Source organism: Ambystoma mexicanum, chromosome 5p (genome assembly GCF_040938575.1).
Source record: "Ambystoma mexicanum isolate Mex_15411 chromosome 5p, UKY_AmexF1_1, whole genome shotgun sequence".
In the NCBI taxonomy this organism is placed as follows: Eukaryota; Metazoa; Chordata; class Amphibia; order Caudata; family Ambystomatidae; genus Ambystoma; species Ambystoma mexicanum.
Window position 1 is genome coordinate 713,844,166 of NC_090930.1, and position 22,370 is coordinate 713,866,535.

The 22,370-nt window shown below is 47.0% G+C and overlaps 1 protein-coding gene across 4 annotated transcripts in view; it reads left to right on the top strand.

Annotated features, from left to right (window-relative positions):
- The window catches only part of LOC138481146 (uncharacterized), a 410,877-nt gene that overhangs the window by 33,593 nt on the left and 354,914 nt on the right, over positions 1 to 22,370 (top strand). For all 4 annotated transcript variants that reach the window (XM_069613077.1, XM_069613078.1, XM_069613080.1 and 1 more), the window contains exons 2-3: positions 15,165 to 15,358; positions 15,443 to 15,528. In XM_069613077.1, coding sequence (XP_069469178.1) covers positions 15,165 to 15,358; positions 15,443 to 15,528 — 280 coding nt within the window. The remainder of the gene's footprint in view (positions 1 to 15,164; positions 15,359 to 15,442; positions 15,529 to 22,370) is intronic.

Below are 22,370 nucleotides of genomic sequence, written 5' to 3' on the forward strand. Positions count from 1 at the left end.
ACCTATAAGATTTCATTACTTGTCAGTAATATATCATTGTCCCTTAATAGACCATAGTCTTCTCTCTCAAAGCTGCAGGATATACTCTCCAATTTTGGGGATGCTTCTGTACTTAAGGTGAGCTGAGAAATCTGAGATACTTCATTTTTTTTTTTTTATTTTTGTAATTTATTGTGATATTAGTCAAAATCTGACTTTTTACACATACAAATAGATACATACTTAAAACATTTTCACAAAAACAGGTAACAATAAGAAGCAAAATCAATTTAAAATTTGACTTTTCTAAAAGGAAGAAAAAGGAGAATCAGGAGAAGTCAAATCAAACATCAACAGAAAAGGAATTTAGCTATCAACTTTACCAATGCACAACAAGCATTCCCTTAACTATTTTCAGACAGTAAGTTCATATCTGTTAGAAAGCAGATTACTTCATAGGTAAGAAAGGACTCTTGGGCTTGCACGAGTCTTTCCCAGAAGAGAGTGGAGTTGAGTGATTGCGGGTTGTGTACAAATCTTTGAAATATTTTCTGTCTCAATGCCCACGTCCCCCCACATTCCCACAACAGATGGATCGTGCTTTGCTTAACACCCTCTTCACATTTATTACAGATATTAAATGGATAAGCAATTGGATCTCTAATATGCTTTAATTCTAGCGTTAGAACCAGATTTAGTATAAATTTTAAGAAATCTGATATTATTCTCTGGTTTGAGGATTTTTTAAAATAGGCCGGCAGAGATTGAATAGGCTTATCAATTTTTGTCCAGGAAGCCGAAAATTTGGCCTCTCTCATTTCCGCGATAGTTCTAATCCAATCCATTAGAGTTAGATGTTTCTTTACCATTAAAGGATTCTGGATTAGAATTTCTATGGAAGTATCTGCTGCTACCAATATGTTTTTACAGATACTTAATTTTAGTCTCCCACAGGAGCAAAGGGCTGCTCTGACAAATTCCAAATTATAATAGTTGATAATAGTTTGAAATGTACCTCACGCCTAAATAGTTGGATCTTTGTGGAGAAAACATACCTGTTCTGCTGACGACTCTTCGGGTAATCCCACAATCCTGGGTGGCTCATGGCCATCTCATGGATATGCCAACTTCTTTAGTTGGTACAAATTAATATTTTGCTTAGGATTTTGTATATGTTCTAGACTCTCCAAGTGCAATTTTAAGACACTATCCCTGAGAGTCAGGGGGTTGCAGAAAGACATCATGAAATGTATATGGTGGCAAATTAAACATAGGGAGCTCTTGAGGTCTGAGCTCTTCAATGCTGGTGGCCATATTGGAGATGCACTTAATTGTTAGCTCGAGAGGAAAATCCTTGATTCACTAAAGCCAAATCCTTCATTTATATTGAAATGAAGGGCTCAAAAATAGTGTTCATTTTTCATTACGTGTTATGAGAACATTTTGCTTATATTTTGAAAACATTTTACTTTTCCTGATAGAATCAGTATTCATTAAAACACGTTTCCAGATTGTAAGCTTTAACAGCTCCAAAGATTTTGGTGTTCATTATCAACATTTCGGTTTCTTTAGTAACTGACCTGTAGCAGTGTGTCACAAATATTCCTTTACAGATGACTGCTGCATTCACTGTCTAGCCGCATGTGAACCTTGTGCTGCACGACTGTAACTGACTCTCCTTGGTGGCTCGCAGAATGGATGGTGGGTGTGTCACGTTGACGTTTCCATGGTTCTGGGAGGCGGGTGGTTGGGGTGAGGGGAAGTGACGTGGGAGAATGGAATGTGACTGGTGGAGGGATGTGGGGCGGGGCAGAATACTTTGGAGTTCAATAAAGTTGGACATGAAGTCTATCGCTACGTGTGCGTGTATTTTGTAGTGCGCCACTCGCATTTCCCTGAGGCCTACCCACGCCTTGACACTAGTGACGAGGCGGGCAGCCTTCTGCGAGGCGCACAGCGTGAGTGGAGGTGAGTGCCCGGAGGCACAACGACCCGATGCCAGCGCCGGAGCGGTTCAGCGGATTCCGCTCATGAGAGGTGCCGGAGCGCCGAGCGGAAGCACAGGGTCCGTCCCTGAGGGGGCAGGGAAATCGGCCCGGGCCACAGCAGTGAGCAACACTACACAAGCGTTCTATTCCCGGGCCGCGGCAGTGCATTCTCGTTATTGGAGTGGATCTAACAATGCAGCTGGAGACCCGAGCAGAGGGAGGAGCCAGCAACACGTTAGGCAGGCGGAGAGCAGGCCCGACAAGGGGGAGACGCCCCCATGGCAGGAGGCCCATGTGACTGTATCAGAGACAACAGATGATGCTCATGCCTATCAGAGGCGGCCATTCTGGTATGCTGGAAGTGCGGAGGTGCACTCGGCAACTCACAGCGTCCCCATTGATGCTCCCAAGAACAGGAAGCCCTGCAGATGATGGTGCTCGTGCCTAGGAAAGGCGGCCATCTCCCACATTGGGGGCACAGGGATCAGGGTCAAACAACACCCTCCATCCTCACTAGAACGCTGAGAAGGAGACCAAGGAGGACAAGATGTCTGGTCAGGACAACGATCAAGGGGCGCAAGCCCAAGGCCAGGGACAACCAGGACAGGGGACCCAGGTGGTGGACCAGATCCCCTACAGGATACCGGACACGCTGGTGGCCCAGATGCCAGGGGCATTTGACGTAACTGACACCAGCAATATGGGTCCCAGATGGACCAAGTAGATCAGAGACTTTGACCTATACATGGAGGCACCAGGGCCCATAGAGGACGCTCGCCAAATATGCTTTCTGAAGTTGGCAGTGGACGTGACTTCATTGACGAAATGCCTTCTTACTCCATCGACTCCATTCAGGACCTGAAGGACGCATTAGCTGCATATTTCACTCTCCACACCAATGTGGACTATGAGAGGCACCTCTTCCACAGCACCAAGCAAATTAAAATTAAAGGTGAGACCATGGACGCCTATGTCATGCTGCGATGTACAAAAATGAAACATTGTGACTTCGCCAACTACTCCAACACAGAGGCGCTAAGATCCCAAATCATTGCTGGGTGTGAGTCTCAGACATTTAGGAGAAAGCTGCTCCAGAAGCAAAGCACTCTGGATGTGATACTTGCGCTGGCCCGGGCCGAGAGGGCCTTAGACTCACAGGTCGAGAGCTTCAACAATCCTACACTGGGAGAAAGCATTCACAGGCTACAGCCAGAGGGAAGGTCGGAGGAGCTCTTTTGCTACAAATGTGGGTTTGAATACCCACATGAAGGGATTTGCCCCGCGATCGGTCAGTGCTGTGCCACGTGTGGCGAAGAGGGTTACTTCAAATCGGTGTGCAGACAGAGGAAGAGATCATGCCAGAGGGTGCCACCCAGACCCAAAGCAAAAACCAACTCCTCTTCAGGGAGCCACCCTGGTACTTCATCCCAGGGATCATCAAGTCAGGCGCCCTTAGACTCCAGAGAACGAGACTCAGGGGAGGACAGGGAAAGAAGGGAGAGGAGAGACAGAAGGAGATACGTAATGCGCGCAAGGCCTGAGTGAAGATCGAGAGTCCCATGTACGCTACCTAGTGGAACAATCGCCATCTGACTCAGACCCCAGCTCATCGGGAAGAGAACAAAAGAAGAAGGCATACGTGTACGCCTTTGGAAATCCCACAGCACAGCTCACAGTCCTACCCTGATCAATAAACTGAATGAACAGCCTACGGAATTCCTCATCGACACATGAGCCACAGTAAATGTCATCAGTGAAACCGTCTTCAAGGAACTGCCAACGAAACCAAAACTGAGCCCCGCCACAGTGGACATATACGCCTATGGCCCCAAGACACGCCTCAAGTGCCTAGGACTGTTTGATGGTACTTGTCGAAACAAGGGACATGAGGGAAAAATACCCATTCACGTCTTGGCAACTGAAACGGACAGTGGGTTTGTCTTAAGCTTCAAAGCAGCAGCCGACATGGGACTCATCCACATCCTATACAACATCATGGTCCACAAATACATTGACCCGGTGGAAATGATCAATAACCTCTATTCACGCATATTCAGGGGCATTGGGAAGCTAAAGAATAGACCCATGAAGCTGCATATAGATGAATCCATACGCCTTGTAGCCCAACACTACCGAGGGATCCCTGTCAACATCCAAAAATATTTGGAGGACGAGCTGCACAAGCTACTCGAGCAGGACATCATCGAGCCGGCCACCGGCCCTACCACCTGGGTGTCCCTATAGTGCCGATTCCCAAAAAGGGATCGAAAGCAATCAGGCTCTACGTGGAAATGAGGCGCCCCAACCAAGCCATACAGAGGGGGAGACACTTGGCCCCACGCATCACAGACATGATCCATCTCCTGAACGGGGCCAAACTGTTCTCCAAACTGGACCTGCAGAAAGGCTATCATCAACTTGTGTTGAGCCCCGAAAGCAGGAACATCACCACATTCGTCACGCACCTGGGCCTCTTCCGCTACAAGATGCTAAGTTTCGGTGTGTACTCGGCTGCGGAAATATTTCAGGCCGAGGTGCACAATGTCATCAAGCACATACCGAACTGCCTCAACTATAGCAACAACATCCTGGTCTTTGGCACGGACGTCAACAAGCATGATGAGGCACTAATGAAAGTGTGCAAAGCACTGGAAGCTGCAAACCTCACCCTAAATCGGGACAAGTGCGAATTCTGAAAAAGCACATTGTGATTATTCAGACAAATATTTTCAGAGTCGGGCATGTCACTGGACCCTGACAAAGTGGCTGCGTTCAACGACACTGCGCTCCCAGCTAACGTCTCAGAGCTGCGCTCTTTCCTGGGGCTCACCAGCTACTGCACATGCTACATCAAGGACTTTGCGACAGTAAGCGAGCCACTAAGACTGCTAACCAGACAAGACGCCACCTTCCACTGGACGGATGAGTGCCAAAAGGCATTCGAAATCATCAGGGAAAGAGTTGCCAAGGCCGAGAATATGTCGTATTATGACCACAGCTGCCAAACGAAACTCATAGTGGATGCCATACCTGTAGGTCTGGGGGCCATACTGGCTCAAGTGGACCTGAGTGAACCTTCGCGAATGCATGTCTTTGCATATGCCAGCCGGATTCTCTCTGCCACCGAACAGGCATACTCCCAGGCGGAGGAGGAGGGGCTCGCCGTAGTATGGGCGTGCACGCACTTCCATCTCTTCCTGTATGGCAAACCATTTTGAGTCATCACGGATCATCAGGTATTACTATTCCTGTATGGGAATCCCCAGGCAAAAATGCCACCTCGAATAGCTCGATGGGGGCTACGGCTGCAAGACTATGCCTTCGAGATCGTGCATCGGCTGGGAAAAGGGGATAACCCAGCGGACTTTCTGTCCAGAAGGCCCCGGGAGGGGTGCACTGCGGAACCCTCAGTAACGGACAGGTACCTTTGGTACCTCATACATCAAACCACCGCAGAGGGGATAGACATTGAAATGGTAGCCCGAGGGACCGAAAATGACCCGGCCTGTCAAATCATCTGCGAGGGTCTCAATTCGGGCATGTGGAGGAGGGCCAGAGAGAGGGGAAGAGCAGCCGGGAGCCCGGTACACACCGAGGTAGAACGGCTGGTGCAGGTGAAAGACGAATTGGCGTTATCCGATGAACACCTGCTCATAAAGGACTACAAGCTGGCAATTCCGCCATCCTTACGAGCGAAAATCATTGAGCTCGCCCACGAGAATCACAGAGGAATGGTGTCGACCAAGTGCATGCTTCACCAGAAGGTCTGGTTTCCCAGTATGGACTCCATGGTGGAAGAAACCTTGAAGTCATGTCCCACATTTAGCCTCATCACGCCGAACCGACATCCGGGACCCTTGAAGATGTCAGAGCTTCCACAAGGAATATGGGAAGCGGTGGCTGCCGACTTCTTCGGGCCCATCGAAGGAGGGAAATACGTGCTGGCGGTAATGGACGAGTACTCCCGATATCCAGAGGCCCAAATCATATCCTTGACAGCTGCTCATCACGTCATCCCCTTCCCTGACCGCATATTCTCCGCCTATGGTATCCCAAGAGTGCTCAAGACAGACAATGAGCCCCCATTCAATGGGCAGCAGTCCACACAATTTGTGAACTACATGGGATTTCACCACCAAAAAAGAACCCCTTTGTGGCCTCAGGCCAATGCGATGATAGAGCGATTTATGCCAACCTAAAAAGGGCACTACAGATAGCCAAACTCATGGGCAGCCCTATAAACAGGTACTGAACCAGTTGATGAGAGACTACAGGGGCACTCCCCACAGTACCACCGGGAGAACCCCCGCCAAAGTGATGTTCGGAAGAGACATTCAGACAAGACTCCTGCAGGCCAAGCCAAGGAAGCAGATTGCAGACCTCGACAAGGACATGAGGGAACGAATGAAGCCGCTAAGGAACGCATGAAGGAGTATGCAGATAGGCAGAGAGTGCCTCGGGTAGCCAAGATCGAGGTGGGAGATGTTGTCGCAGTGAAGCAACCACAAACTCATAAGCACACCTTTATCTTCCAGGAGGAACCGCTGCTGGTCACGCAGAAGGGATCCATGATCACGGTACAGGGCACGGGAGATCCCATCACTCGAAACTTGTTGCATTTCAATGGTATTTCCTTGCTGGGAACGCGCCGATTGAGTTATTACCATTGACTATGCCTCGGACGATCCCTACCAGGGAGATCATCTGTCCTTCACTGAAGTCATGCAAAAAACGAGCATTGGCAAAGCTAACAGTTTTGGCTTGTATTTAAGTTTCTGATGCTTGTTGATCTGCTTAGAATCACATGCTGTGCATATGGTCCGACATCCAGTGGTAACCGCAGAGTATTGCATCTTGCCTTACGGGGACCGAAAGGGGACGTCGGCATAGGCGTGTCTGTAACACTATCCCTATCGTGACGTGTGTAGTACCCAAAATCCCTCACGCGCCAAGGCCCCTCAGATTGTTTTTTTCTGCCCAGATAACTGGCCACCCTATAGCGAAGCTCTTACTGGAGACATTGTTTATCTTTACCGAATTGTCGGTTTATTCCCCGTTAAGTCACTTCGCCCAACAAGAACATCTTTGACGAAGACTACGGGGGAATCGTCTACGGCTGTGGTTTTCGGCGCCTAAGATCTGGCGGCCGGATTTTCCACGTGGTCGGGCCCTCTGTCCGACCTATACAGTAGGGAGAGTGGGGTCGGGGTGGCCATATTATTTAGTATGTCTTTCCTCCTTTCCCCTCTTTTCCCTTTCGGTCTGGTCATCCTTCCCTTTTGCTATGGAAAGGACTCCTTTTAGATTCTGCCCTAAATTTAGGGTCAGATATTCTTGGAAGGACGAACACAGAACGTGTAACGCCGGTCTCCCCCTAGAGCACGACAAGAAGCGGTGTGCAAACTCCTTCTGCCCAAGACCCTTAAGGAGCGCCGTGTAAAGCGGTGGGCCGCGTATGGCATGTCACGCATGGAGCCCCCTCCTCCACCGCCACGCCACCAGAAAGTGACGGGGGTACTTCGGATGACCAAACGTCCAACGCGGATGTTATAGACCTTGAGGCAGACACTTCTAGGTCCGCCACGCCCATCCCCGACCCTTCCAGGCTCGTCTTGCTACAGGGACCACAGCCGGCGACAGGGGCGCACAAGCACATCACACCAAGCACACAACCCCTATGGCAATCTCGACGCCTTTGTCGAAAAAGGCAAAAGCGCCAGCGGGACCGCCGAAAACTTTGCCGGTTCCCTCGCATCGCTCAGATCCAAAGCCTTCCCGCATCCGCAGCAGCGTATTGCGACTGGGCAATCAAAGCAAACCAAGGGCGCTACTCTTAAACCCACACGTGTCGAAGTTCGGGAGCCCGACGCTTCGACGATTTCCAAGGCCTCAGTAGGCCCGAAAACTACAGCTAGGCCTCTACCCAGAAAACTGACCGCTAGGCCTCTCGGTGCCGCGGACAGTTTTTCTACTGCCGACAAATCATCTGAGACTTTGCCCCCTGACGATTTGGCGACTATCTAGAGTAGCATCGGAAGAATTGCAGCGGCGGTGGGCCTTACTCCGGTTCCGCCTAAAGTTATGGGCCAAGCGCGGAAAGGATTTTGACGGATTCGATCCTCCATTCCGATGAGACTTGCGTGGATAGTCAAGAGCCCCTCTCCGCCACCTTGAGAGGTTCCTCGGGTCGCCACAGTGTGGAGAACGTCGTTTCTTCTCGTGTAGGCCCGTTTGGGTCCTCTAAGTGGACCACGGAAAGATACGAGGGTTACATGGATCGGCGGGAACAGTTTATTGGTTCCTCTGGTCATCCTCCCCAGAAAAGGGCTCGGGTAGACCCTAACCCCCAAATCCAAGAAGTTCAGTCTCACGATTTTCAACAGGAAGACGTGGGCCATATGGACACATATAGAGATGTCTATAATGAAGAAGAAGCTTCTTTTCTCGAAAACTATGAATAAGATCAACAGGATACGACGGACAACTGGGAGGAAGCCCAGCAGGAAGGTCAGGACCCTTGGACACAGCAAGATCAGGACACTGATATTTTGTGCCTAGACTCTCCTCCGTTCACCCCGGCTCGCCAGGCCTCCCCTGCGGATGACCAAATGGCTTTTAACTCCATGTTAAAGAAAGCAGCTGAATACTTCAAAATTGCCACTCAAGAGGTGGTACCTGAGCAGGATTTCGTGGAGGATATTATCAAGGAAAAACCTCTGGCGAGTCAATCCATCCTCCTCCTTAACTCTGTTAAGAGACGGGTAGCTCCCTCATTAGTCACACCTGCTCAGACACGGGCTGTGAACCCGAGAGTCGAAAAATTATTTCGGCCTTCTCCTACCGACCCTCTGTATATCAAAGGGCACCCCATCCCAGACTCACTGGTAGTGACTACCACTCGTAAGAGGGCAGGGGTACCCCTTGCCACGGGTGAATCACCACCGCACAAGGAGTCTAAAAGGTTGTATGCCCTGGGCAAACGTGTCACGTCAGCAGCTGCATACACCATTCGGGTTGCTAATAACACTACGTTATTAGCAAGCTATGCTGATGCCCAATGGAACTTAATTCAAGAAGGCCTCCAGGAGGTTCCTGAACTCGCCAGAACAGAGCTTCTCGCCATTGTTTCGGAGGGAAGACTGGTTAACCAGAATGTGGTGAAGAACACCCTGGATACTGCAGAAACAGCAGGCAGGTCTCTTGCACAAGGTATTCTTCTGAAAAGACACGCATGGCTGCGTAAATCGGGCTTCAGACCTGAGACTCAGGCCTCCCTCATTAATAAACCCATTGAGGAGACTAACCTCTTTGGGAAAGCAGTGGATGAAGCGTTGGAGACAGCCAAGAAGGAGCATGAGACTATAAGGTCCTTGCACCAAATTACACAGAAACCCTCCTCCCAGAGGGGCAATAATTCTCGGCGGTCCTTTCGAGCGCAATCCCGTGCTGGTCAAAACAACTACAGCACGGGTAACTTCAACACAAATCAAACATCTGGAAGCCCCACTTACTACCCCTCAAGGGGTCAGAAACGCGTCAAAGGTAGAGACAGAGGCCCCAATCCCAGAGGAGCCAAGCCTCTGGTCAGAAATTACCACCAGTCCAGGTCCCCTCCCATGTCACCCCGGTCGGGGGCGATTAACATCTTTCCTCAAAGCATGGGAGGGGATAACTTCCGACCAGTGGTTCTTAAAGACAGTCGCCCACGGTTATTGCGTGGAATTCGCCCGACCTCCACAGTTCAGGCCGCCGCGCTCACGGCACCTGTCACCGGACCATCTGGAGATCCTGATCCAAGAGGTGGAAGCACTGGTAGGAAAGGACGCCATAGAAGCCGTCCCTATTCTTCAGGTAAACAAGGGTATTTATTCAGTGTACTTCCTTGTACCCAAAAAGGATCTCACCAGATCTGTGCCCAGCGAACAAGTTTATAAAACCCCAGAAGTTTTGCATGGTAACACTGCAGGATGTGATCCCATTGCTGAAACAGGGGGACTTCATGGCAACATTGGACATGAAAGATGCATATTTCAATGTTGCCAGCGCACAGAAAATACCTAAGGTTCATGATCCATGACAAACACTACCAATTCAAGGTACTCCCCTAAGGCATCGCTTCGGCGCCAAGGGTGTTCACCAAAGTTCTGGCAGTGGGAACAACACACCTGCACAGACGATCAGTCCCAGTTTACCCTTACCTCGACGACTGGCTCATCCCAGGGGACTCGTTCTACGCTTGTTTTTCGAACACCCAAAAAACAGTAGATCTCGTCTTCAGCCTGGGTTTTTCAATCAACGAAAAGAAATCCAGCTTAGTCCCCAGCTGAGTAAAACAATTTCTGGGAGCGCTAATTCGGACGGAAGACGGTCTCGTCTTCCCCTCCAGCGAGAGGGTTCAGAACATGCTCTCTCAGATTCCTCGATATGTAGCCAGTTGGGATGTGACGGTATGCAAGGCCATGCGTTTGCTAGGGATGATGGCGTCATGTATATACTTGGTTCCCCACGCGCGGCTGCGCAAGCGTCCCATGCAGGAGTGGCTCAACAGCCAGTGGACAATGGGAAGATCTGTTAGTTGTCTCGCCAGCCCTCGTTCTCTCTCTGCAGTGGTGGTCAAGAGAAAACCTCTGGATGGGGAAGACCTTCACCACCCCTGCAGTGGAAGCCACTCTCAGGACAGACTCATCTCTCATCGGGTTGGGAGCTCACCTGCTTCAGCAGACAGCACACGGAGTGTGGTCCCCTCAAGTAGCATCCAACCATATAAACTTACTGGAGCTATTAGCGGTGTTCAAAGCATTGAAAGATTTTCAGGTGCAACTGCAAGGGAAGACGGTACTGATCCTAACCAACAGCACTACATCAATGTATTAACTGAACAAACAGGGGGGCACTCACTCTCCAGGGCTATCCAAGCTGTCCCAAAACATTTGGATATGGGCTCTCAAACATAAGATGTTTTTGTTGTTCCAACATGTTCCAGGGGAACTCAATCTTATGGCAGACGTACTCGGCTGAGATTTTCCTCTGCCAGAAGAATACGAATGGCGACTACACGAAGACATCGTGTCCAACGTCTTCGTAGAATGGGGTTTCCCAGAGATCGACCTGTTTGCTACTCAGGAGAACGCCCCATGCCAAGACTACGCCTCCAGGCACCCCCAGAACCGATCCAAGGGGAACGGTCTCTGGATAACTTGGTCGGGGAAATTCGTCTACGCTTTTCCTCCGACTCCCCTTCTCAACAAGATAGTGCACAAGATGCACCAGGAACCAGTTATCATTCTAGGTCTGATTCTCAGGTGGGACAAGCAGTACTAAGACATCTTTTCTCTACTGTTCCTTCTCACAACCCACCTCCAACTCCGGGTACTGCTCGCTAGTCTATGCACAGCATGTGATTCTAAGTAGATTAACAAGCATCAGAAGACATGCATTACTCACCATAATAGCATTTCTGATGATTGTATCTGCTTAGATTCACATGAGCCCTCCCTACCTCCCCGCTCGGGGTGGAAGGAACATAGACGTCTTACTACTTTCTCTCTTCATGTACTCACTCACTATAGCCTTGGGCTCCCTCATGGCAGAAAAAATACAATCGGAGGGACCTCGGCTCGTGAGGGATTTTGGGTACTACACTCGTCATGATAGGGATAGTGTTACAGACACGCCTATGCCAACGTCCCCAAAAGCCAAGATGCAATACTCCGTGGTTACCACTGGATGTCGGACCATATGCACAGCATGTGAATTTAAGCCGATACAATCATCAGAAATGCTATTACGGTGAGTAATGCATGTCATTCAGCATTTGCCAGGCACTGCTATTAGGTGACCAGGTACTTGCACCATTTTGCACCTAATACCATCAATAGCCAGTTAATACCACTACAGCAGTGCCTGGCACAATTGCCTTGCCCATGCCTACACAGAAACCCAAACTGTTGGCATTGCTAATGCGTAAAGACGCTCAGTGTCACCACTGACGCTGAACTTTCTATGCGCTCTCAGGCAGCTAAAACCTGTGCCACATGTGGCTGGATTAACAAATAACTTCACTCCTTGCGTCCCTTTCTAACTGTCAACAATATGTCTCTCCTTGCCTCTGCACTTGTCAACTCAAGGTTCGACTATTGTAACAGTCTTTAGGCAGGCACTTCTTCGGCTAATATCGCTGACCTTCAGACTACCCAAAACGGCACGGTAAGAGCCGTGCTTGGCAAGTCAAGGAGGCATTCCATCGCTGAAGCCCAGAAAAAATTGCATTGGCTTCCTATCAGGCATAGGGTCTCCTTCAAGCTTCTTACACTTACCTTTTAAATGCCTCTGCACCCAGCTATCTGGCAGAACATATTCAACGATACGTCCCTGGACGATCACTCAGGTCAACTGAACAGGTTATGCTTTGTCAGCCTCTCTTTCGCCTGGCCAAATTTGGTAAGACAAATTTCAGTGTCATCGCTCCAGTCCTGTGGAACTCTCTACCCCTTCATCTCAAGACCTCCACCTGCCTGGCTGACTTTAAAAAGAATCTGAAGACCTACCTCTTCACTGCTCCCTAGTTTTCGGTCAACTCTTCTCTGATCCAGGTTCTTTGATTGTATCTGATTGTTTGTCTTGTTTTGTTTTATGTGCGCCGTGAGGCCTGCGGGCAAATTGGCGCTCTATCAAGAATTAAAAAGAAATAAATAAATGCTAGTTTAATTTTGAAATCGTTTTTGGATGTTGTGAAAGCCTGTAATGGGGATTATACTTGCCCGACAATACTGCTAGCAAAGACTATTACTGAATAGATAACTGGCCTCTACGTTTAGTGTTAAAGACAGTAAATATGTAAGTATTTTATCTATTGGATGCTTTGTCTCCTTGTGTAGGAAGGCAACAATGGCCCATATTTGTTAACTGCAAATGTGTGTTTTTCCAGTATATGTACCAACGTGTGTCCTTCTGACATGGAGTGGTGGTGGGATTGGGTGGGTGTTTGGGAGATATAGTTTCTAATTGAATAAGACAAGAATGATACACTTGCAGTTTTGATTTTGGCTTTCTTATGTGGTGATGATTGGAGGCAGTCTTTTGAGTTTTCATATTACACTAGCGAGACCGTTTAACATTTTTATAAAACATTGTATTTATTCATATTTTTGTTTAACCGATATTTTGAGCTTCTTGTTTTAAACCCCTTTTATTTTCCATGTGATATTTTAAATAGCCACCCTCCTCCACTTGGCAGGATCGAAATAGCTGGGGGCTAATCCGGTCATGGTTGTAGCCTAGGAGAGCCTGGTTAGCTTGATAGGAACAGCTACCAGGATATGCGTTTGCACCCCTTGCCGGTTTCAGTGCTAACATACAAGTTTGATATTAACCCTGTGTATTTGGGAATGTGCACAAAGAAGCATTAGGGCACATCTACGAGGAATGTATTGTGTTATGGGTCATAAAGGGGTAAAGGGTTACGGTTTGCATCTCATGTGGAGGTTAGATTGTTGTTAGTTCCTCATTTTCCAGAGGTAGCACCAGTTTATTGGGTGATGCCTGCTAATTAGGAGCTGCTTTTAGCTCATACTCATAAAATTCGTATTTAGAGCTTGCTACACATCTGAATGCACCTCTTGGTTTAGTTTTAAATTAATTTCTATAGCCAGCAACTCAACAGCTTTTCAGGGCCAAACAACCATTTCCTAAAGCCAATAGCACCAACATAATGTACATATTGATTTATTGAACATGTGTTAGGTGCCTATACAACAGACTGGTGTTTCAAGGCACTGCAAGACAAAGTGGGGAGGGAACAAGGGAGTAAATCACTGTGGCAAGCAGTGAATATACAATCATGGTCCTACTAGGCCTTGGGACATTCGGACGTGCAAGTGCAGTGAAGATAAGTGCGGGGGGTAGGTAAGGGGAGGGCGGGGGAAGATATGGACAAGTGGTGGTGAGTACCCAGGAGGGAAGTGCCATGGGGAGACAAGGAAGGAGGCCATTGGCTAAATCCTACGGTGGAGGAGTGCCCAAATGGCAGGGGGCCTGCAATGGCAGTGCAGAGGGGTGGGGTGCTGGTGTCGACTGGGAAGAGGGCCTGGTAACTTGTGTGATTCATGAGGATCAGGCCGCCACTCTCAGCGGCAATGGGGTGGTTAACAGGGAAGGGAAAGAGAGAAGGAGGTAGAGAAAAGGAACGTTTTGAGAAGTTTCTGGACCTTAAGGGGGTCCGACTCAAGTCTGAGAGGTGCAGGCAGGCTGTTCTAGAGGGAGGCCCCAGCCTGCCACCCACTCTCTGCTTGGAGAAGTGTTTGACAAGCAGAGAGTTGGAGTTGGAGTTCGAGGAGCGGAGGGTCTAGCAGGGACGTATTTAGAGAGGGAAAGTTGGAGATCGCGTGGTCCCAGGCCCCAGAAAGCCTTGTGAATGGTGCAGAGGGTCTTGAATTTGATCCTTGCGGCCACTGGAAGCCAATGGAGGGATTTTGGTGCCACTGGGCCAAGGATAAGTCTTGCAACCCTATTCTGGATTAGCTAAAGGGGGTGTAGGGAGGAAAGGAGGAGACTGAAGAAGAGGTTGTTGTAGTAGACCAGCCTAGAGAGGACCAGAGCTCTAGAGACATTGAGCTTCTGGGGAAAGGTGAGGAAAGGGAGAATGCCTCTAAAGAGGTGAAGCTGGAAGCGGGCCTTCTTAGCAAGGTTCATGATGTAAGGGGTGAAGGAGAGAGCAGAGTCGAAGATGATCCCAAGGTTTTTGGCCTCACAGGACAGTGAGGATAGAAGGCTCAACAAGGGTGGCCAGAGGGTAGGAAGAAACAGGGTGCAGGCGTCCCTATGAGAAGGATCTCTGTCTTACTGGCATTAATGCAGAGATCATTAGCCGTGCATCATATCCTTGTGACGTAAGTGAGATTTTTTCTTCTTTACTTTGATTAACTCTTCTTATGGTCATCATAAATACGACATCTTCGTCTTTCTGCGAACTGAAGTGCACTGGTGCTATTCTGCAGTCAGCGTCACTAGGTTTTGCCTTTCATTTCGTACTAGAAACCTACAATCAAACTGCCTGTATCATATTCTTGTTTAGCACTGACCAGGGCCAGATTTGTTATTTAAATTTGCTGTCACTCCTACGAGAGTTTTTTTTTAAGCATTTTAGATGGATGTTAACGGTAACATTTCTTTCTGTTTTCATACTTCATGATATTACAGGAAGTTAGAAAGAGAAGAGGACGTCCTTCTCTGGAGCCTGATGAAGCCAAGCGCAGGCGAGTCCAAAGGCAAAAAGAGAGACGGAAGAACACTGTCAATCTTGGAAAGTCTCAGCAAGAGTGGACCACATTGAAAAACCTGCTGTCTTATAAGAAAGATGCCGACTTTGCTGCATTTCTCCTGAACTTTTACAGGTGTATTTTATTGTTCCTTACCAGAAAACATTTTCAAAATTGGCATTGTCTGCGTCTTCATGATGTTTGTTTTGACGTTTACAGAAAAAATAGCAAAGGAACTGAAAATAAGCCTGGTTCAGTACCTTCATCCGTAACGTCACCTACAACTTCATCTGTTTCATCATCTGGTATGGAAGTACAACTTAATATTAGTAACAGATGCTAAATGTTTTTAGATTTGCATTGTTCTTAACCCAACATGTATTTTACTTTTTTCTGAGACTATTTTATTATTTGATCTTATTTGTGGTATTTCTGAAGTGCAAGCAAGCCTAGCTCCAAAGTATCTATGAGATCACTGGGCCGCCCACAATGTCGACTTTGTAAATGCTGACTTCCGGCGTGGCACAGTGATCACATAGATCACTTTTTGGAGGCACACTTATGAGTGTGCCACCAACTCCTCTCTATCCCGGCGACATCAGTTCCCACCAACTTAGAGTTGGAGGTGCAGATAGGATCTCTTTTTTTTTTTGTTTTTTACTTTCTTGTAACAATCCTTCTAATTGTCCTCTTAGTTATCATAATGGGAGTCTGGATTTATGTTCGGTGTAAATGTGCAGTAATGGTAAAGTCCGTATTTTTCAGTCTGACTTTTGGAATGATACCGCTCCAAATTCCAAATAACAACAGGGTGCTGTAGAGTGAAAACATGTTGACAAGTCAAATGTTTATATAGAGAAGGTAAAGGAGAAGACTATAATAAAACATAGTTTTATGAGTATAGGAGGCTGGGTAGGAGGGTCAAGGTATAAGCAAAATACAAATGCGGGTGATGCAGATGAATAGTTAGTAAAATGCAGCCATAGAGCAATAGAGTTGGGGGGAAAAGGGATGGGAATGCAGTAGGGCAAACCCTGGTAATGCCACAGAGGAAAGCCTTTTGGGGGTGAGAAGAAATTCCACAGCCATGCTGCCCAATGAGTAACGGCTTTGCTCTTCCTAGAATGCAAGGGATAGTGAGCAATAGGGGTTAGGGGTAGGTGAATTTGAAAGTCTGCATGCGTTGCTAGACAGCTCTTGCTTACATGCCCTTCCTTTCTTGCAGTGTTGCATTTTCTTTGTTGCTAGGGCTATGATACCTGTTTTGTAAGACCCTCCAGAGATGGTATGTTTGTTTGCCTCAAAGGCGGGACTTATTAGATATTAGGGCCTGGTGTATATTGCAGTACATCCCCACCCCCTCCTGTACTAAAGTTTGATGGTAGTTGGCCACTAGTGATGGGGCTGGACCAGTTGTTCCCTGATGTGTCTCCCTTAATTTGTCTCCCAGGCTTATGTTCGGATGACTGATTTAGGAGGAAGAGACTTGGGTTCCAAAATGCATTGAACCCTAATGTGGGGGAATCGGTAGTCTTTTCCTCTGGGTCCAAGTTGTGCACCTGGGAAATTATCCCAAGACACCAATTTCTCTGAACGGGCACCCACAGGGTGAGAAGATCCTCTATGCTGTACACCACAGTCAGGAATTACTCACAAACAGAAGAGAAACTGCCAAGCTACAGTCCTGAGACTATCAGTCGGCGAGGAAGCGAAACTGCACAGACTCCGAGTCCATATATAGACACGCAGTCCAAGGTGGCTCCAACCCTCCCACCTACCTTGGAAGCCTTGCTCAGCTAGTGTAGCGCTAATCAGAAGAGTCCCTTCTTCATCCAATTCGAACCCAGGTTTTCAAGAAGGCTAGAAACCACCTATGGGGGGCAAACTGGAACAATAAGCCTCTTCCTGAACTATAATGAGGACGGGAGAGCCCTTGTATAGCGGAAAACCTTCAAGGAGACACATCCCCGGATCCAGTTATCCTTGGTACAAGGTATGTTTGCTGTAGTCCACACCTGGAGAGAAATCAACCTGGATATTCCCAATCCCTTGGGACAAAGGGTCAAGGGGAAGAAATTATATTGAGTGAGCACATCAGCTGTCGTAAGCCTGACAGCAGCTGTGGAAAGCTGCAATTCGCAAAACTAAGGAACAACTTCAGTTGGGGGCCTGACAGGAAGATGGAAGCCTGGGACCAAAACCCAAACCTCGCCTAGAGGAAAAAGGATGGCCGAGCCACTATACACTTCTATGAATTATTTCCAAATATATTAACCTACCACTGCCTGGTCCATAAACAGCTAGGGTTTATCAGACTTGTGTGCTGCATCCACTTAGCCAAAAACTGAAGTTGAGTCATCTTAAAGTAAGATTTTAAGTCTGGGTAACCCATCCCTCGTAAGCAAAACCCACCTGTTAATCCTGGTCTTCCTAACTAACCTTCCTTCTGTCAGCTCAACAATTTGTATCTCAATAGATTTGGAAAAGGTATAGCAATCTGGGAAGAACATTCACCTTTAATGTTGTGAAGCTACCAACCTATAACGTTATCATTGTCCTCCATCTGACCAAATCCTGGCATATTTGTTCCTGAACACGTGGGTAGTTAGCCCTATATATCCCACAAATGCGATAAGTGTGGTGAGATCTGCAATATGTATTTCGGGGGCTTGGTAGCCATTTAAATAGTAATTTCTTCTCATTGACTGCCTTCCCCATGTCCAGGAGTGTTAGATTCAGTAGCTCCAACTTAGACATATTCATTTACAACTCTGATACTTATGGAAACTCCTTTATATCAGCAATTACCCCAGGACTGATTCATTGGGTCAGCTCAAGGTCAGGTAACTGAAATGCCTCGCAATGGTCTGGGTTTCGTGCCCCTCTGCCCTTCCTTATCGATTTTTTTAGCCATCGGGGGCTAATATCCTGATTCTGCATGTTTAGCTGAAGGGGTTAAGCATCCCGAGTATACCAACTGGATAGTTTTTTTGATTCTCGCTATTTCCATTTTTTGTGACATTTCAGCCGATCTCCCCTTCTCCTTAGCAGATAATGAATCCAGGCCACCAGGAGTACTAGTGTGCACAGCCTTGAGTGCCGTGCCGTGAGCCCTTCCTGATGTATTTGTGGGCACTGTACTTCCCTGCCACCATCTGTCGTCCCCTGAGGGCATGGGGCTATGTGCCTAATATGAACGGATGGGGTATGTGCCTAATATGAACAAATGATTGTAAAATCGACTGAATATCTGCCATTTCCGATAACTTATTCCTTGCCACAATCAAGGGGACACCCTCGTCGTCCTCCTTATCCTTCAAGAATTCTGCATCAGTCACTTCTCCATATCTGCTTGCCCATCAATTTGGCTGAGCACTTGTAGTCATGAAAAACAATGTTATTTTAGCCCCTCCTCCTGTGCTCTTTTACAGCTGGAATTGAATCAGTCTTCTTCACACTGGTTTGGGGTATCTGGATGCCTTCTTTCATGCCTAGTTGATGAATCCCTCAAGGCCATGACCGTGGTAGGTAGTCTTTGAGCGCTCCCCACCACTCACCACAAAGTCCTTGATCACCCTTTCAAGTGATAATACTTGAGACCGCAGGTTCAAACCCCCAGCAACCCCGGTACCCATTTCACTGTCTATATCCGAGTACATCTCGCTGGCGTCCTGGCATCCAGCCCATCAGACATAGACACCACAGGCTCCTCCAATGTACATCCTTCCAAGTTCGACAGCTCCAAGGTCAGTGGAACATTTGTAGGCTTTGGGTTTGGAGGGCCATTCCTATCACCATTGGATTTGGGCCTTTACAGTCTGCTGACCATCATTGGCTTGCTCAAGTGCTGATATCAGAACTTGGTTTGTTAGGACTGAGCTGCAAGCTTCCAGGGAGTCTTTTGACTCCACCTCCCCATATCAAGCATTTTACTTTTTACAAACTCCCTACTCTGGAATTTCAAGGGTTTCTGGAGTGATAAGGTTCTCAGTTTTTTAAAAGTTGAAGAGGCTTTATCACTATTTTACATAGTCAGAGGTTTGGTTTGGGTGGCGCAAGCGAAGCAGGCAAAGCAAACATGACGGGAACTGGAGTTTACAGAGTCTAACCCCCTGTTGCTTTACCGATAGGCACTGGTGACAAACACTGCTCTGAGTCAGCACCCACTCTGGCTCCTGCTCCACACCACCTCCGATTACTTCTAAAGCTTCAACCTTCCTCCATAGCGCAGCGCCTCAGCTCCTACGGTCTCCTGCCGGTTGACTGTCGAGTGACTAAACTTGTTGCCGAACTCCACGCCTCCAGGAAATGGATATAAACGTTGCTTAAAGCCACAGCAACACCTCCAGCACATCATGATTATACCAAAACTGGGCAAGGATTATCTGTTGTGCTCCTCTTACCGACCGATAGCGTTAATCAATTAGGATGCTAAAATGTATGGGTGAGTGTGACAAAGTTGGTAATTACATCTGCAACTAAACATATTGAAATATATTGAAAGCATTATATATTAATACAGTCCCTTTTTAGTGTTTATACCTACAGAGAACCCTGCAGTAGGTACTCTTTTCTAATGACCTGACCTCTATCTGTTCGGTTGCTAGGAGACACATGAAACGGAGGAAGGCGAGTGTGGCGGTTACAGCTGGGTATATTGAGGCGAACCGAAGATGAACAGCTGAGCGGCATATAAGGAACTATGGTTGTGAAAGGCCTTGACAGGTCTCTGCCGTTGGGCTGCTGACACAGAAGTGCAGCAGAGAAGAAGTTTCAGATCATAAATTGCAGCAATGGTTATCGTCCAGACCCGGCATTGATAAGAAGGTCCGTTGCTTGTGCTTGCGACGCGTGATTAAACAACGAAAGCCTGAAGGTAACGGGAAGCTATTAAAGTAATGAGGCGATCGTTATCCCCTGTAACTGAAAGAAAGCGCTTTGCTGTCACTCGAAGACGGGCGTTGATAAACTGTATGGCGAACGCCTGTTGTTAGACGAGTGTGAAGAGGGAAAGCAGCTTCATTACGGTTGAAAGAGGGACGTGTGATGAGTCCCAGGCGACTGTTGTCGCCGTGAAGACCTAATGAACTCCGCGCCGTTGCGCTTTCAGTTAGGGAAGTTATATACGGAAAAGGCGAACGTTGTCGCTGCCTGAGGTGGAAACGAAAGCGCCTTTGCGCTACGAACTACCCAACCAGGCGCCGTTGTGCTACTGGATAACCTACAAGCCCTGATTCACTACGGAGCTAAGAGTGTGGGGAAGAAGGCAATCTGCCCTGGACAGGGAACAGGAGCTGACCTTGGGACAGAAAAATAACATCAACAAAGAATCGGAGGCGATTTAAAGGAGAACCCATTAATAAGTACTTCTCTACAATGAACAAAAGGAGCCTGTATGTTAAAAGTGTTTAATGATACAATTAAATGGGAAGTTGGTAGGAAACTTCAACCTGACTCAATATCCAGCTGTCATATACAATTGTTTAAGAAACAAGAAGTTAATGGAACAAGAGAGCAGACCAAACGTTCTAAGATTAGAGATACAGGAAGAGATAAAAGAAGGAACAGAGAGGAAGAGTCAGGAACAGGAGAGATAACTTTAGAGACTGATAAAAGCAACAGCACAGAAAAGGAGAAGAACCTCAGAGTAGGAAAAGACAATAAAGAACTATATTGACTCTTAGCTGAATTTATCCTCAAGTGACATCCTGGTACAGAAGCTGGAGAAATCGAGAGAAGATGTATCCTTTTCCAAAAGCCTAAAAGGGAAGAAAACATTTATGTTAATAAAAGAATTGGTTTCTCTTCGTAATCCATACAAACTACACATTGGCTCAGAGTTTTATTCATAATATTCAGCTGTATTGTTACAGTGAGTTATTGCCAACCGTGTTGAAACGGTAGAGGCGGCAACTCTATGCGTCTCTTGGAAAGAGTTAAGCAAAGATGTCAATCGAGGCACAAGGAAAGGGAAAACCTCTAATGGGGCTGGTAGCAAATTTACAACCTTTGCCAGCTCCTCCGTAATGTGTTCATCTAGCAGACCTTTTTGCTCTTCACAAATGAAGGGGGCTGCAACCTTCTCCAAATGTTGCTGTTTAGCTTCAGCATCTAATTGATACAAAGTAAAGCACTGACTAAAACCGTGCAAACTTAGCCAATTTCTCCTCCTTTGAGCCCACTAGGGACCCATCCTCCCGCTTGCTTATGTGTGTCTTCTTGTAGTAAAAGTATCTTCTGCAACATATTACCATATATGATTCTGTTAATTTCAAGTCTCTTATGAGCATGAGACTTTTTCAGGGTGAAAATTGTAACCATGCTATTTTACAGTACCCACCACAGACCTCTCAAAACTCCCTCTTTTCACTGGCCCCGGCATGAGATAATTTATTTCATCATCATTAATTTATTCAGAAGGAAATCATTTGTTTATTTACACAACAACAGTAATGTGACATCACAATAAATAACCTGTAAAACCTCCACAATAGTATAAAATGCAGAAACGAATTCATAAACCTGAAATTCTAAAATCAACATTCATCATAATAAATTCATGAAATTGCATTTAATAAACGATGCACTGTCAATACCAGGGTTCGAAATTGAGGGGAGCTGGGAGCTATTTCGTTTCAGCTTGTCGCATAGAGGTGCCAGGTTAGCTTCACACAGCTACCAGGAGCTACTTTTGGCTCACTACGCCATTTGATGCCAAACAAACATCTGTGAATTTAACTCTGCATTTGGGGCAATTTATAAATAAACATTAGGGCACTATCTATACAACATTTAAAGCAGAAGGGGTCATAAATAATGGACACAATGATAAGTTTGCATCTTGTGTGGAAGTTAGATTTGCAAAACGCCAAGTACTAGTGCCTCATTCCCCATTGATAGCTCCTGGTCACTGGTTAAATGCTGACCCAGGAGTTGCTTTTAGCTCCTGCTTATCCAATCTTAAAATCGATCCCTGCAATACAACTAGCAACTGCTCTTGTAACGACAGGATCAAAAGCACATTTAAAAAAGATTAGGGCGTCTAACTCATTTAGAAACGTACAATTTACCAAATTTGGTAAAAGTAATTTTCTTTTTGTCATGGTGTATATACGTCAGGAAAAATAAAAAAGCCTCTCGATTTCTA